This window comes from Achroia grisella, unplaced genomic scaffold (assembly GCF_030625045.1).
Source record: "Achroia grisella isolate CSIRO2021 unplaced genomic scaffold, CSIRO_AGI_Agris_v1 utg517, whole genome shotgun sequence".
NCBI classification, from domain to species: Eukaryota; Metazoa; Arthropoda; class Insecta; order Lepidoptera; family Pyralidae; genus Achroia; species Achroia grisella.
The window spans coordinates 1,233,105-1,251,346 of NW_026712910.1; the positions used below are offsets into that span (position 1 = coordinate 1,233,105).

Genomic DNA, 18,242 nt, shown 5'->3' on the forward strand with positions numbered 1-18,242 from the left:
AACAAAGAAAGTAAAAACAAATAAACAAACATGCAAAAAAAATATTACTCGCGACTTTATCTGTGTAACCGAATAAAAAGTAGCCTTTGTAAATGAAATATTGACTCTATGACAAAATTATAAAATAGCAAACAAGCATACTTTCAGTAATTTTGAAATTACGACAGATTTCATTATCTTATTCACATTTAGAATTACTTTAATAAGTACGAAATATAAACAATTATAAGCAATTCATATTCTTATTTTTGTTGTACATAAACTTATAACATTTATTGAGACCGTATTAATGTACATTAAAGCTCTATATAATATTATACGTGATTGCAATGTCTTACCTTGCCTAGGTGGTGCTGGGGATCGAAAACCTCGGAGAGGTGGCTCTCCTCCTGCCTGCAAATCTCTGTATGCGGCTCGTCGTTCAGCTGGTGATAGTGGTGCCTCCGTATCTTCTCGGCGACGGAAAACCAACGTTGAATCCGATTCATATCCGGATTCTTTTAACGCCCTAAAATATATCTAATTATTAACAACTTCGTCTGCGTAACACTTCCCCCAATTTTGCAACATTTTTCATAGTAGCTCCGCTCGTATGTATGATAGTATAGAGTATGATATTATATAGTTTGTAGCCTTCCTCGACGAATGGACTATAAGTACACTAATTTTCTATCAGATCCGTAAAGAGCTTGTTTACCATAAATATTATTATATATGCACAATTTGGACTACGACGTCTATCTATCGATAGACGTCGTAGTCCAAATTGTGCATGCTCCAATCTAACTTTGGCCTTCATTGATTGATTAAAAGAGACCCGGAGGAGAGACGCGAAGCTCTTTACATTTAACTCCATATCTATATTCTGTATCGAAATTATGAGTATGATGAGGTTTGGTTATTTAGCTTCATTGTAATAAATTGGCCCACGATGGTTTGTAGAGAGAAAATCTTAGTCTAATTATTATTATATACTTTTACTAACCTAGCCATATTTGATTTCGATAAAATAGAAGATGTTATATCTTTCTTATCTTTTGGAGATGCTTGTGGTAATGATGTTGTACTTGATATATTTTGCTGAAAGAAAATTAGATAAGTATAAAATTATGAAGTATACAGATGCTATATTATATACCAGGTTATATGAGCATTATTTATATATTATTACAGATACATAACAACTAAGTATTTTCAAATGTAGCACTTGTATTACAGCGGAAAACAAGTAGATATATGTATAGATGGAAAATTAAATCACAAAGAGAATAATACTTGTTATTCTTTAGTGTATTATTCAAATGGTTATAAAATACCAAGGTATTATATTATATTGGAAACTATTTAAATAAGTTAACATGCGAAATAAGTACAATCAAGGCAATATCGTGCATAGCTAATTAATAGTTTTTAGTAGAAAATAAAACCGTATTTATCAACGAATTAGTTCAATTAGGACAGAACTGATTGATAAATATATACAATGTAATGTACACGTTATATTTAGTCAATAATTTTAAATACAACATTAAAGTTTAGTAAAAGATTACATACATACATTCCTAAATGTAGGACTCATACAATTAATAGAAAAATAATTAATACATATGAATGAACTTTATACACAATACAAATTGACATGCGTATGATGCGTACTTTTAGTTAAAATATTAAGTGTAATTGACAGTCAATCATTTTCAAAAATTATGGTATTAAATAATGTTCTTTTATAACATATTAATGATGTCAAATATAAACATATTCATTAAAACATAAAAATACAACACATTTCTTTTCAATGTAAAATTAAGTAATAATACAATTATTATAATTAACTGTCAATTTTAAATATAGCCCATCCCACAAAGTTCTCCACAAACAAGTCTGTCGACAGTTAGTAGATATATACTATTTAGTAATCAAATTGAGACATTGTTATTGATATTCTCGGGAATCCTAGTCTCTCGTATTTATACCATACCTATTATATCTAATATTTATAAACAGAAAATTGATCCTACCTAATTATATTATAAGATGATATGAATACCCGTTTCTTATAACTATTCAGAGGACATGCTAAAAATGAATATGTATTTCATATTGAGTAATTATGAAAGTAACAAACACCATGTGGAATAAGCTCCAGATAATATATTATATTAAGAATACCAGTCAATAAATCGAGCATTAGATTACAAACAACAAAGGCATCACACAAACAAGAGGCGAACGTTACAATGTTAAACCTTACACTTTTCTGAATGGCGCGAGCGAGCAATGTGGTATAAGGGGGCAGAGGGGAGTTGTCATCTAGCCACTGTTAGTGCCACCACCACGCACCATGACAGCGATGTGAAAACGTGTTAGTGTATCAGTGAAAAATTGATTAATGCTGCTAATATTCTTTAATTTAAGCTTGGATCTTGACATTATTAGAGGAAGTAGTAAATATTTGAACGCCTGATGAAATCGAAGAGCAATATTGTCGTTACGTTGCCAACTGCACATTTTTATCGTGTTTCCAGTTTGAATATTAATAGTATATCAATAGTGATTTCAAAACTGACAGGATAAGTTACATCATTGTCATAATTTGTTTTCTCAACTAATTATATTTTAATTACATTCTCAATTCAGTAGTTATTAATAAAAAAAAACTTTTACTGTGTTAATAACAAGAAATACTTAATTCAATTCTTAAGCATATGTATTATTATTAGAAATTTGACAGGTCCAAAACATATAATACAAGAAATGTACAATGTTAAATAATTTTTATAAACATTACACACTTGAATAGTAAAAAAAAATCGTACCCCATCAAAAATGTCCATGACCTCGTCCCACCACTAGAAAAGAAAAAAAGACAAATCTTGTTGTTGCTATATCGTGGTTCGTGTCTCAGGCTGTTAGTTATTAAATGAAAAATATTTATATTCAAGACTGCATTAATAATGAATATGAAATTAATGATAATATAATATTTAACGCCCTTAATTAACCATTGTTAAACGTTTACCTGTTTGGCTTCCTTATCAACTACAGATGATTTTCCTGGTGTGTAATTTTCTATTTTACCCGGTTGACTTTTATATACTTCTTGACTAGCTCTCGCAGACGCTAATGTAGTATATCTGAAAAATTTACAAATAAAATACCGATGAGAGGAAATTCTGTGACAACTGTATTTTTTTATATAATTTAAATGGCAAACAAGTTGACAGTCCAAATGATGGTTTTGATGCCTGTTTGTCATACTAACTGATTACAGGTATCACGTTATAATATGACATCCACGGTACCTATCTCTCATACATTAACATTTTAGAGGACTAAGATGTCGTGTCTCTTATCCTTTAATTTTACTGCCTAATCTGTAACTCTAGAATAGAAACACAGCTTAGAAAGCAAGCTGCTTGACGCTTGAAATAGGTGAAACTAAGATAGACGATTTTTTATACCTCTACAGTTACAGTTCAGCGATTAGGATTTTTTACACTATGCAACCACAGATAATATAATATTACATACAGATACCCCATCCCATACAAGAAAATGGTTCCTTCCTAACTCGGGCTATTCTTCGGGCTATTTTATTTCGCCGCCGTAGGCGATAGATGTCGCTATATCTGAAGCAGTTCGGATTACTAGTGGGTGATTAGTAATAAAGCATGAAAATAGATGGCAGAGAATTCGGTCTATATGACATCTGTTTTGCAAAGATACGTACATAATAGATATATAACTGTATCGAACTCCTGATTGGGTACAATCGAAAATTCAATGTAGGTATAATATTGTTCGCGGACAGTCTACAGACACGGCTAATGTAGGTACCTATGTATCTATGTACTATGTTACAGTTACTTTTTTACATGCCTACTTTTTTTCTCCCGACGAAGATATGTCGTAACGCGTCTGCACTAAAATCGGGCTATCGGTTAAGGAGCAATAGCTCCTTAACGAATAGCCCGATTTTAATACGGTTTTTTTTATTTAAATTGTTATGTGATAGTGATAGATTTTAGCTATAATTAATTGATGTGCATATGGGTACCTCATATAATTTTCAGTGTATAATGATTTCTCAATATGTAGTTAATTATGGTAAACTGGCAATTTGTAAAACTGAAAATAATATCTGCAAACCATCAATCTGTTATATGTAGGTCCTTTCAGGGATACTACATCGGTGCTAATGACATGTAGGTACTTATTTTGATGTTATACCTATTTGTAGAACCTTCGATATCTACAAACTACGCCTTTACTGCTAGTTTTTTGGTATTTATGTAAGTTGTTATTCAGTTGAAATTAAGCTGCGAAATTACAGGATATTTGGACATAACATCTATGTTCTCCGGAATGATAACGTATGCGGGATATAGCGGGCACGACATGATGACGTAATGCTGTTTAATAATATATGTGTATGTATGTACGTCGGATAGCGTCGTGGTTGGTTGGATCGTCAGCTTATTTACCATTTCAGTTAATAATAGTAGGTAGTGACTTTTGACAATATGGATGAGGGAGGGTAACGGTGATGATGATGAGATCAATAATGACTGTTGACGATAGTGACGGTGGTATTTATTTATGACCACCATAAAATTCATCATTGGCAGTATTCTCAACATTATCATCATTGTTCATCATGATGATTGAGATCAAATTAATTAATTGATTAAAAAAGTAGCAAGTATTAGGTAGGTACTAAGTCCTTATATGACTTAAATACAAGGTTCTGGGATGCTGTGATATACTACAGTCTCTAGATTTAGTTTCTTATTAGTATTCCACGACCAAAGTCTATAGACAGAAATATAGATTTACACAAAGTTTTTTGATGTAAATGGGAATTATTACACACATTGCATTAAAAAATATATATGATTACCATCTAATACAAAATCATTATGTAGTAAATAATTCCTGACATTTTAAATCGAATGAGGTGAAACTAACATTGCATGAACACAACACTTGAAGATCATAAAATTTTTATTTCAGGTAACAAAACACTTTTAAATAATTTATTAATCACAGAATAAACAATTGTTAATAATTTACAATAATATTTCTTTCACTGCTTGTCTGTTATACCACTAAAACTTCAAACACTTCTGTTATTTTTATATTATATTCCAAATAAATCAATATCAAGACATAATATTTCATCAAAATCATTTCATAATTAATTCCTGGTACACAAAATATTCCTGGATTTGTTGATGAAGCAATATAATAATAATCATGTGTTTAAATCATAAACTTATTTGCAGTCGGTTACACATAATATAATTACTTGGAATTTCTTCTCATCACTAGTCCATTGCTTTCTTACTTATTTAATTATATTATTAATTGCATTGTGATTAATAATTTACAGATTTTTCTTCTGCTTTTTTCTCTTATTTTTACTTGCATTATTATTTTATACAGTAAAATGTTCATATATACATATATATTTCTTATTCTTTTGAACCCCTGATCTTTACAGTAAAAATGTTATTTATCTTCATCTGAATGACTAGGAGATTTAGAATATCATCTCTTATTTGTTTAAACTTTGTTCAGTATTAAGTTGTTGATGTCAGGAAAATCTGAAAACAATATCATATACCTATGTTACATTTTCATGAACTTACATGAATGAATTTACATGAAAGTAACTAAACTGTAACCTTATTAGCACAATAAACATATTATTCATACATCATATTCATTCAGTTCTAATAAAATATAAAAATAATACTACTGTTTAGTACTTTATTTTGATTAATAATTTTCAGTATTTTCTCAATCAATCAAAAATTATAAAATCAGTGTTAGTTTTTTGAAGTTACATTCATAACAATAATAAAAACATAATAATACCACATTAAAGCGGTCACCAAGTACCTATGTTTATTATATTTTAATATGAAAGATACACACGCATACATATGCAAGTTTTTAACAACTTATAGTTATACCTGGTATGAGATAATCCTCAAAGACACGATAGTTTACTAAATATTTGTAATAGTTCTTAGACACATTTAAATTATTGAGTTTGATAAAAAAATAAGAAGTTCAATGAACTCTGAACAGGAACAATTCAAAAGTTGAAGTACCTACTTAACTTAAATGATGAAAAAAGAGAAAAAATCCAATGCTAGTGAAAATATGTTTTAAGCATTTGACTTAAAGTCGTTTATCCTATTCTTTTATTCCTATATTTTATATTTTTAACATTTCATTTATGTTGCCAGTACTCGTTGTCATTTCGATATAATAAAAAAATATGGACCAACCTACGATTTTAAATCGATATTTTTATTTGTGATGAAATCTAATAATATAAATTATGAATAACCTACCCTCGAATGGAGATATTAAAAAACTAATTATCATGAATAGTAGGTACTAGGATCAGTAATATATCATAGTATTATGAATGATTATCGTTTCAAAACCTTGTACAATTTAGTAAGGTTGAAAATATCCTTCTACAAAAGCAAAATTCGAGTATTTGTAAAGTTTCTTATGAGTATTTGTAAAAATTCGAGGATCCTCATATTTAGCTATCAATGTCAGTATTTAGATACCATATAACACTTGTTTATTGAGGTTTCATAAAGGTATAGCTGACCTTATATACTCTATACCACATCCAATTCTCATTCATTAAATAACAATAAGTAGGTATTTATTTTTTTTAATAGAAGAACTATGTTACTAATGTCATTAATTGCTATAATTACCAGGGTGACCGCGTGGAGGTTGATATAATAGAGCACACTTGTATCAGATCAATCTAATTAATATTTCCCTTTTCAAGTTTCGAAGTTATGAGCGAACAGATAAATATATAGTACTTGCATACCTGTCAAAATCTCTCTATTTTGCCGTCGTCGAGTAAAAATTATGCAATGCAATTCGTTCCAAATAAGAGTATAATACAAAATGATGAAATTTTACTGTTTACAAAGACTAATTAAAAGCACCATCGAATAATGCGTTGTAATATCCTGTTATCGATTATTCGAAAAAATCGATAAATCTATGCATTTATTTTTTATATGGCAATACGTTCTAAATCAGTATTACTGGAATAATATGGTTTTCTTGTTTAGCTGTTTTATATTTACTTAAACTTTTTTTATGTTTAATTTATCATAATAATATAGTAAGTACTTATTATTTGAAAATATAAAATACACATTTAAAATACGATGATACAAATGAAAACAGCGCCATCTATGAAAGTATTTTGGAAACAATAAGCCCCAATTAGCAATGATTAAATTGTAAACAAATACAGGGCAACAACAAAATGAGTAAATATATGAAAATTACTTTTCAAAACGCATTATTTCATTTTAACATCTATATATGACTTTTTAAAAATAGATTAAACCTTTTTAAAAACATAGTTTTGGGTTTTAAACGATTACAAAACAATGTTGAATTCCATTCGATACCAATAACGCCATCTAAATCCGTTTTTCGAACTAAAAATGGCTACTATGCCATTGTTCCCCACTGATGCAACTAAATTAATGCATGATTTCAACTAATAGTTTTAAATATCACAAAATGGCGTCAGTCGTCATATTTATATTACATTTAAAGGACTATGATAGAAGGGTACGTTAAGTTTCTTAAGGGATATTTTAATTGTCTATAGGCTACAGTAATCGTTTACCATCGATGCTTGCTTGTTTATGCTACCTTTGTGCAAAAAGTGGATTACAAAAATTAACATTTTAACTTACTTATTATTAGATAGATATGGCGAGTTAACATCATCAAGCCTTCTGTCCTCCTGTACTGATGCTGTTCTTCTTCTAGGACCAGTGGTGACGTCACTATCATATGCATCGCTCCAGGTACTAGATCCTAGTCTACTGAGACCACCTTCCGGCTCACTGAGATAACCAGATCGGGGATCGAAGTATGCGTAATGTGATTTGTTGGACACTCTCTGGGGGGCTTCACCTAAAAATATAAAATTTCACATAATAAAATCTGTTAAACATCAGATATTCTGGATGTTGAACCACACAATGATTTTACAGCGCTGTGAATGTTATGGATGGCACGACTACATTTTATTTTAAAAGAAGTTATTATATCTTTTCTGCATTAAAAAAATTACAAAGAGTATTCAAATTTATAAAAGGAGCGTAGTGGATATTCGAAGTAAACTAAAATGTTGATTATATTGAATTTTTATTTATTATATATTAATGTTTCAGTAAAAGGCAATAGTTACTACAAAGACTGCAATCTTGAAATCAAAATCAGTGGATCAGTACTTTACGAGAAGAGGTTTTTATGTATGTACTAATACTGATTATATTTGATCATTACATTAATGATATTAAATGTTAAGAATAATATTATATCCAGAAGCATTAGCTATGCGCAATCGGAAGAAACTACTTTGACCTAATAGATTAATAGTTTTAGTATACGCTAGTTATATGAGTATGATATGATCTTAGCTGAAATTTGTATAAACAAATGGTGACAGCTATAATTTGTCTTATAATTTGTTGATCAATCAGTTGAAATGGAGCATTTAGTTTTTGAGTTCTAAACAACAAAAAGCAGCAGTTGTGTATTATACAATGGACACGAAAAACGAGTGAGAAAGCGTAGTTATATCTATATAAAATGCATGACGTCGAGTTATTCAGCCACCATTATGAAATATTTTGAAGTGCGATAATCACCTCGTCGATTTTTGTATCGAATAGTCACATAATCGTCTGAAAAAGAAAATGTATAAATATTTTGGGGAGTGATCAGCAAATATAATACTTATACAATTATTTTAGAATAGATTTACTATTCTATTTAACTAAGTAACATTTTAAAATTTACTGATCGTACTTACCGTCGTATTTATTTTTATGGATTGTATCGTACATTTTTTTGTACCATCGCGATTGATCTTTAACTTCCTGAAATAAAAGAAAAAAACGCAAATAAATACTTATACATTGAAGTTCATTTTATGTAGCATAGCATACAGTTTAAATAAGTACTTGCGCTATGTCTGTAAAGATCTATTCATAATATCATATCACGTTCAAATTCTGAAAATGCATGACACGTGATTTAATACTTTTTTGTGTGACTATTATTAAGGGGGTCTTCCTATGTGACGGCCTGTTTTTTAGGGATATTTTAGGATTTTTTTTCTACGACCAGTAAATATTTAGAGCTTCAAGTTTTTTATCATTTATTAACACATATTTGGACAGTATAAATATAAAATTTCAGCTAAAAATATTCAGTCAAACTAGAGTTACAGCGCTCTGAACACCCCCGCCTCGAAAAAAAGAGCTCCCACTTCCTCCACGATTTCGGCTGATCGGCTTATCTGAAAAAAAAAAAAACGGCGTTTTAATTTGTAGGCTTAAAAGCACGGAATGACCTATAATCAAATGAATATAAAAAAAATTGGATTTTTGATCGACATTTGAAATAAAAGTTGCAAATTAGGCGTTTTTTTTTGTTTTTTGCTATAAAAAAATCGAAGTTTTGAAAATTTTCGATTGATAATAGTTCATTCCATGCGTTTATTAGTGTGTATTATAATATATTGAGTGTGCCCTGTAAATTTCAAGTAATTCGGTCCAGCCGTTTCTGAGATACAATGGAGGAAAGTTTGAAAAACACAGTTTTGAGAAAAACGCGTTTAAAGTTTCAAGTCCGTTAAAAACTATTAAAATATCAACTTACTCTCAATCGGCGATGCCTGGTCCATAGAGTATTCCTTCCTCTTCCTCGTGAAACTCTTTTAAAGCAGATTGTTCAGCTCTTGAGTCAATCCTGGCTTGTTTAACGACATCACTTACGCGCCGCTCAGAGCGTAAGATTCGCTTTTCATCCCGTTTCTCAACATACGCTTGGGCTTCACGACCAACAGGGCATCCCATAATCGACATAACTTTTAAAATACCTTGAAAACCTTCATTAAAGATAATAACTGCTAAGTAGCTAGCAATTTCAACAACTTTGGGACCAGAATGAAGATGTTTAGGAGCGAAAGTCCAAATCAAAGAATTCAAAGATTCGTTATTGTTTTGTGTCTCTGCTCCTAAACAACGAATTAATAATTCGTCTTTCGATAAATCTTCGAAAACCGGTTTGATAGCTTCTTGGACTTGCGGAATTAGAGGTGGTTTATCGTGATGAAATTGGTCCAGTTCATTATTAGCTTCAGCCTTACGCCATTTACACCAACTGTCTTCGCCTTCTGGACAAAATTGATGCTGAGGGTTTTCATCAGAAGAACATTTGTGATAGTACGTTGCCCAAACTTCCTTTCTCATATCTTCAAGCGAATCTGGATGGCGTCGAATTGCTAATCCGTAGAATTTTGTAATTTCTTGGATAACTTTATCAGTAAGTTTACCTGCTCCTTTTCTGTTTAAGTCTGTAGAAACGTGTCTAAACTTGTATAAACAAATATATTAATAAAATGTAGGCCAGGTATAAAGCCGACGGTACACAATAGGCCCGGTCTCTAACTGCCAACTCACCGCTCCGAACCGCTCTTTCTTTTACCTGCTGTATCTTTAAAACGACTTCGAATTTTCTAAAATCGCTTTACTACCGTATTCTAGACATGTTAAGGGAGCAATTTATGAAAAAAAAAAAACTATTTTTTCAACCCATCACATAGGAAGACCCCCTTAACTAATCAAAATTATTATATTAACGTAGGTATTTTATTGAATTAATTATCAAAATACGCGTAAATAATTATCAAATTACGGTTTCTTTAAATATCTACAAAGTTTGACATTCAAAAGGTAAAACCCGATCCAATATTTAAAAAATCGTCGACGTGGGATTAAATAGCCTTAGTTTCACAGTTTGCATTCTCCCTACAACCGAAACGCATCTTATTTCGGTTGCAGGGAGAGATTAGGTAGTGAAATAACAATGAAAGCCTTGACAGCTTAATTATCAAGAATAGCGATGCGTATGTGGTGTCATAAGATAACGTAATATCCGTTATGCTGTTCATGGACCTATATAGGCGACAGTTAGTGCTTACCATCAACTGGGCCGTCTGGTTCTTTGCCTCGTCATATTCTACATGACAAGTAATAGATTCCGCGAAAACTATTGCTAGTACATTTTTGTGAAGGAGTTTATGTCTAATATTTTGTGGCTTTAATAGACTTTACTTACTGATCTAAGTGCTACAGGCATTCCGTCTTTGGTCGTGGGTCCAATTCCCTCTACTTTTCTTGGAACATCTGCCATTTTACGCGCGCCGCGATCGTAGCTACTCCGCTCGGCCTCGCCTTCACTAACGTAGCCCTGACGTAGCGCATGCACTGAAATCATGACCAATGTTACAGATAATTCAATAAAAATAAATTATATTATCATCATTAAATTTAATTTCATATTATTTATTATATTTTCCTTCTAATCCATGTGTTGAATTTCTATTAATTCTTAACTTATTCCTACAACTTCACGATGTTGAGTAGGTATGTTATTAGTTTTTACTAGCCTTATTAATCTACACATTACTTTTTTTTAGGATATAGTGTATAATAAAAAACATTGAGTTGAGTTGTAAAATAATGGCATAGTGTAGATAGCATATACTGTATGTTCATCTCTGGCGTATGCTAGAAACTTCAAGTTATCTTCTCATTTATAAAACCTTTTTACCATTTTATTGTCAATTTTTCTGACAAAAATTTCACTAAAGTTTGTGTTTTGAAATATAATTAGTATTACCGGGATCTCCTATGGGGGGAGAAGGCCTGTCTCTAGGTAGACGCACTCCGTCCCTCTCTTGCTGAAGATAACTAGAACCTCGTGGTATTTGTCCCTCTGAAAATTAACAGACAGTATAGGTATTAGTTTATATTTTAGAAAGCAGATAGCGTTATACAATGACGCTGTTATACGAAGAGAGACGTATTCAGTAAATAAGGTGATAAGTAGTTATTATGATGATGACTGTAATAAAAAGTGTCCCTATATTCTATATCTAATTTAGATTTTAGATATCTTTGAATTGTATTACAGATAATCTAATAAATGTGGTATATATACAAATGAAAATGAGGACAATATAATGTTTGCAATAGACGCTATTATAACATCTTAACGATATAATTGACAACCATATTGTTAAGGTGTTATGATAGGAAGAAGTCAAGTAACATTATGTGTATGTCAGTCACAATTTCCTAAGTATATCGTAAATAAATAGTATATATACAATAATAAAACCAACACACAACAACAATTTACATAGTCTAATCTAGTTCTAAATTAGGCAGAGATTAATATGGATACTAAACAACAACATATGTTTTAATTATTAGGCCGGATTTAACTTATGTAAAAAATAAGCTAAAAGAGACTAAACTAATGGGGTAATTCTTAGACCTTTTTTTTTTTTGAGAAAACATATTATACCGAATTTTTTAAGCACTAGGTACAAAACGTACCGTTTTGTAGTTTATATAATAGTGTAAGGAAATAATTGGTACCACAAATATGTACTAACTTATATAACAGTAGAATTATATTTACATTTATAACTGTGTTTATCTAATCTTAAAATAAAGTAAGTATTTTTGTCTGAATGTCAAGTTTCCCGATAATTGATCATCTATGTTTATCAAAGTGTTATTTGTTTTGAAAATTCGTGGTCAATAAGCAATCCATTTACTGTCATCTCCACTCGTTAAACTTTAATAATAATGGCATCGACCCTCGTCAGATCCTTCATTATGCGACATATCTTTTTGCCACGTTTACCTGAATTGCGGTCGCTACAAATTCCTAAGGTATTTACAAACTTCTAAATTCGATAATATAATTTCTTGAATCTATAATGCGTATCCGTATATTTTTTATCTTTATACAAAAAATAAGAAACGCTTACAGAATTGTTATATAACTATTTTACTCTTTCAGTATCTAGTAGTTGAACACTACTAGATACAAATAAATCGTTAGTGGATAGTTCGTGTAGACAAATACTGGTACATAAAACATCGGCGCTTCTCGAATTAAAGTGGTTATTATATTTTAATTGCAGTAACCTACGTATATTTTTATATGATGGCCCATCTGATGATGAGTGATAGCCATCATATAGGTACATGAAAGGCATCACGGACATCACGTTATCACGTCCATGGCATACACACTTCAAGCATTGACGTTTCGAAGTTAGTTGTAATGTTGTCGTATCTTGTAATTTCACAGCAATTTCCCACCTTTGAACGGCATGACAAAGTAAATTTCAGTAAAAACTATATATATTAATAAAAGTTCATTTTCCGAATCTGAACAATATATGGAATAAAAATGATTTTTTAAAAATAATGTTCGTTTAGACAATCCTTCAAAATAGGTTATTAATTTAGAAAAAGTAGATTTGTTCCTTAAATCTTCATGGCAAAAGGTTACAGAATTTTATGTTTCGTTCAAGAACTTTTGTAAATCCTTTTGAATGAGACAATGGAGGGCAATTATCGGTTTTTAAGACAATTTGCAATGAGGGGGTGCGAGTTGCTATGCGTAAGCCAATTAATGAAAGTTTGTCGGCAATTAGGCGTCATTCCCGCAGTGTGCCACTGGAATAAATTACCAAGTGAATATTTTCTCAGAAGTCTTAAAAGTCGGGTTAATCTCACGTCAAGAAAATTGTGTAATATAAGAAGTAATTTAACATGCAATGTTTTTATCTAAATGGTGACGATAACGAATAGCTATGTACGTGTAATAACATGTCACAGGGAAGACGTGAGAAGGTTATATGAAGTTACAAATTAATGGGACCGCAGTAGGAAACAGCTATGTGCATATACAATTTTGAATAGATACCTGCTTATTTTGCCCCACGCATATCATATACTGCAGATTCTTCTATATTAAGGATTATTAGCGCGGGAGTTTTTTCGTAATATTTGCGTTGAATATTGCCCAATATATCACTTGCATGCGGAAGTGTACGTGTATCAACAAAGAATGCCGAACTGTTTCGGTTTAATCTGATAGTGAATTATTATGGTCTACAAAAATAGAACCTAATTCTAGAATAAACTAATAGTTTGTTCTAGAATTAGGTTCTATTTTTGGGACATTTGTTTTACTACAGAAAAAGGAACTCCAATGAATTCAAGAGTTATAGTATAAGTATTTAAAGATAAGGATAATTTGTATTGTCAGTATTGTAATTAAAAATAGAAAAGTATATTTCGTAGTTGTCCCCACGCACTACTGTATGATGAGCGAAATGTAGTCATATTGAAAAAGATAAAATAAAAGTAGAACACAATGATATAATTTCCCGCAACATCATCTGCTTTTTTTAAAATAAACTATGGCCTATGTTAGTGATATAATCTATTTTTTACGTCTAATTTTATTTAACGGCCGAAAGCATCTTGTTTTCAGCCGTTTAGTCGTGAAAATGTACAAACAGACTGATTGACAGACACAGTTTTACCTCTATTTATAACATTAGTACGTCCCATACACTTGCTTTAATAGGCTGTTACCTAAAAAATATTAATTATAAAACTCACCTCTGGCCTTCTGTAGGAGAGTAACTGTAGGATTCTGTGCCCTAGGTAGTCTGCTACTGAGGGTCGTTCCCCCCAGAGTGCTCAGTCCGGTAGCGGGGGCACTCTGTGAGGTACGCAACCGTCCTTCGCTCTCTGAACCACTCGTGCAACCGTTCTGATCCGTGTTCTGAAATTTTAATAAATACTTAAATAGTAAAACGAATTTGATGTCTTCTTGACTTTATTTGACATCCCCACAATTCATTTTCGAATTCACGACTTTTGGAACCGAAGGCGGTTAGTAAACCACTACAACGCTTTCTGGCATAGCTAAAGAAGAAATAATTTGCATTCATGGTTCTAATACATGTAGTTAAAGAATAAATCAATCCTCCTTCATATTGTGACCACAGTTCTGATTAACTAGTACAATTACATGAAGAGCGTCGCGTTGACAAAGGAGCTTACGGCATACCTAATGATAAGTAATGCCTGCTACCAATGTACGCTATCTGTTTTAAGGAGGCATTAAAAATTTCTTTTGAAGTTTTCAATATTGTAGTAGTAGTGTAATATTGGTTTGAAAATACCATTGCTGAAAGGTGATTCCACAGCAAGTTTGTTCATGGTTTTTTAAATACTGGATGATATTTTAATTTCTAGAGAAGTGATTTACGATCTGTAAGAACGATACCAAAAATTTTGTGTATTAATTTAAATTACCACTTTATATATATACAAAAGTAGTTAATTCTATGCAACTAACATTGCATAGAATTAACTACTTTTGTAATAATGTAAATTAGTTTCATGGAACTCAAAATTATGGTTATTTTACATGAAAAAGTTGCATTCATGAAACTAATGCATGCATTAATTATGCAAGCAGAGGTTTACACGTGAATTCGTTAAAGAAAGTATGGTCGTGCAACTAGTTTTATGGCCCTAATTAAGTACCTAATATAAACAAATAGATACAGAACATTTCGTCCGCTCCAAATAAGTGTAGCGTATTTTTTCTATATTAAGTTATAGTTTACAATATAACTTACTTATGTAATATTGAGTATACTTCAGTTTTCATTAAAAAAAATAATTGAAAACGTATTTAATACCTATACGGGCTGTGTTATGTAGGTGGAGATAAAAAAACGAGTCATAAAGGCACCATTTTGGAAATACCTACTTTTTAATAGACAAAATAAGACAGAATGAAAAATATCTTCAAAGACTAATTATAATTTAAAACTAAAGACTTCATTATACCTAATTGAATTTTTTCCATACTCATTTTGTGTGATGGTTACAATCTATTTTTATTTTCTACTTATCCGACTTCCATTAAAAATCACTACACTGCCATAAAGGCAAATTGGCACTAAAATAACGAAATTAACATAAATTAGGTCCTAGGTACCTACTAAACCTACCTACTAAATAATAAATATCTATTTTAATTTTTAATAATAAAATTTTTTTTATTTTTTTTTATCCGTTCCATTATTAGTATTCATTCACAATTTATTTAATTTTCATTTTTTTTAAACATAAACATCTTGTAAATATAATAAATATGATATATTCTATTTACAAGATGATTATAATATTAGAGAATGGTACGGAATCTATGCTAGGAAAACCTGTTTTCGGCCCTTAGACAGTTTAGAACCGGATTTCCCCGGTTTTCACCGAGGATTCCAGGCAATTCTCAAGCATCACGGCTACGACCACGTCGGCCACCATCACCGAGTCGTCCAGATCTCCAATCCGCAGTTCGGCCGACTTAACTAGACTAAAACAAGAAGAAGTACGGATTATTAACGTTTCATACTTACAATAAATTTACGGCGAGTAGGTGGGGTCTCTTCAAAGTGCACTGGGCGGAAAGTCTTGCGTGCTGACAGGGGTGAGGGTCCAGCACTGCCCGGTGTCCACACGGGCGGAGGTGGCGGCGGCGGCGGAGCGCCGGGGCTGCACGCAGCGCTCGGCGCTGGCGCGGGCGGCGGTGTCGGCGCGCCCGGCCTCCACACCGCTGAAATTTGGATAAGTTACAATATAATTTTATATATATTAATGGAAAATTTATGCCTGTATATGATGTAGGTTTTACACCTAATTTTAATGGTAATATATGTGTATATTTTTATAATAATCTGACAAAGAGCGTTTTTTAATTAGTTAAGTACCTTCAGATTCTCACAATAATTAAGTATATCCATAATAAGCTTGTCGCTTATTTACCATATATCTATGGTATCCATCGCCTTTGACTTTGATGGAACGTCAACAATGAATAATCCACTTTGGACATCATCGTGATTCATTCCCTGTGAATTGGCTACCATATACGAACTGACTAGTCTTCGCTGTTTATTGGTGCTCAGCCACTGTATCGGTATGTTAGCGCAGGCTAGAACCAATCATATTTCTTCATTAAAAAAATACTAACATAAATCTGTGAACCGTCACAGTATACGTATGTTTACATGGTCGCTTTGTACAAATTGGGTTAGTGGAGGCACACCTCGCTGTCGGCGTAATCGCTTAACCTATTAAGCGCTCTGATGTGATCACACCCCAATGTGAATCTCCACATATTTACCTTTACTTATACCCCATAGCTATCTGCACAATGTATTTATCTACGTTAAACCAAAATGGAAATAGTTTCGTGTTGTTGACACTATGAAGTATGTAGGTATGTATATAGACTTGTTGCAAATATATGTACCTATATTAATTCTAGAATTTTTAGTAACAACTATTATACATGTGTGATTTAAATAAATTAATATCATAAAAAAAATATTTTATCGTACGTCAGTTTACAATGAATAAATAAATAAAAAACTGGATCAATTTTTTAACTCATTGAAAGCTACAATATCAATCAGTACACGACTTAAGTTTTATTAAAAAATAGAAATGCTTACAATAATTATACCCGTACAAAATAGAGGCGAGTCATTAAATTTGAGGGTCTGAATCTAGTAAATTGTTTAAATGGATGTTGAATATAATTTCTTTACTTCTGTTATAATTAGAAGTTTTATTTTTGCACTAAGAATTTGAGCTCAGCGCAATGTAAGGCCAATGTAGCATACATGCTAATGTATTATATATATTATTTAGTTAAAATAATCATAATATATATATATATATATATATATATATATATATATATTTAGAAATTTATTGTTTCATAAAATAATCATTTAAAGGTTTTTCACTAAACTTTTTATGGTATACCAGTAATCAGTATGTTACTGGAAGTTATTTATCTATTTCAAGTCTAAATGTTACTTTTAGAACAATGCTTAATTGAATATGTGATATAAAGCGTTACAAAAATAAAATCATGTTACGGTATCAGAAACAATTCTGTGCTTTTTTAACTATTTGAAAAAGATAATGTAGCTATACATTTAGGCAAGTGTAGGTAAAAAGATAAATTTGAAATACGATTTCAATTACTTCATGCATTGATATTTTATCCGCAAATAACTTCCGTGCAATAACTCATAATTTCACAGCAGATGTCTAGGTATTCTGTACCAATGTTGTATAAGCAGAAGCTATCAGATCTTCACTGCAGCAATATCGGTGCTTAAAACTTGCTTTTATAACGTGAGAGTACCTACCTATGGCATGTGGAATAACGTTATTAATTACATTTATCGA

The 18,242-nt window shown here is 31.2% G+C and overlaps 1 protein-coding gene across 1 annotated transcript in view; it reads right to left on the bottom strand.

Annotated features, from left to right (window-relative positions):
- Positions 1 to 18,242, bottom strand: part of LOC131847297 (uncharacterized) — a 96,099-nt gene that overhangs the window by 19,457 nt on the left and 58,400 nt on the right. The window contains exons 3-14 of the mRNA XM_059196840.1: positions 16,397 to 16,593; positions 14,583 to 14,748; positions 11,770 to 11,865; positions 11,206 to 11,354; positions 8,894 to 8,960; positions 8,730 to 8,765; positions 7,767 to 7,989; positions 3,023 to 3,137; positions 2,820 to 2,852; positions 2,255 to 2,320; positions 986 to 1,080; positions 339 to 508 (exon numbers count right to left, since the gene is read on the bottom strand). Of these exons, the coding sequence (XP_059052823.1) occupies positions 339 to 508; positions 986 to 1,080; positions 2,255 to 2,320; positions 2,820 to 2,852; positions 3,023 to 3,137; positions 7,767 to 7,989; positions 8,730 to 8,765; positions 8,894 to 8,960; positions 11,206 to 11,354; positions 11,770 to 11,865; positions 14,583 to 14,748; positions 16,397 to 16,593 (1,413 nt within the window). The remainder of the gene's footprint in view (positions 1 to 338; positions 509 to 985; positions 1,081 to 2,254; positions 2,321 to 2,819; positions 2,853 to 3,022; positions 3,138 to 7,766; positions 7,990 to 8,729; positions 8,766 to 8,893; positions 8,961 to 11,205; positions 11,355 to 11,769; positions 11,866 to 14,582; positions 14,749 to 16,396; positions 16,594 to 18,242) is intronic.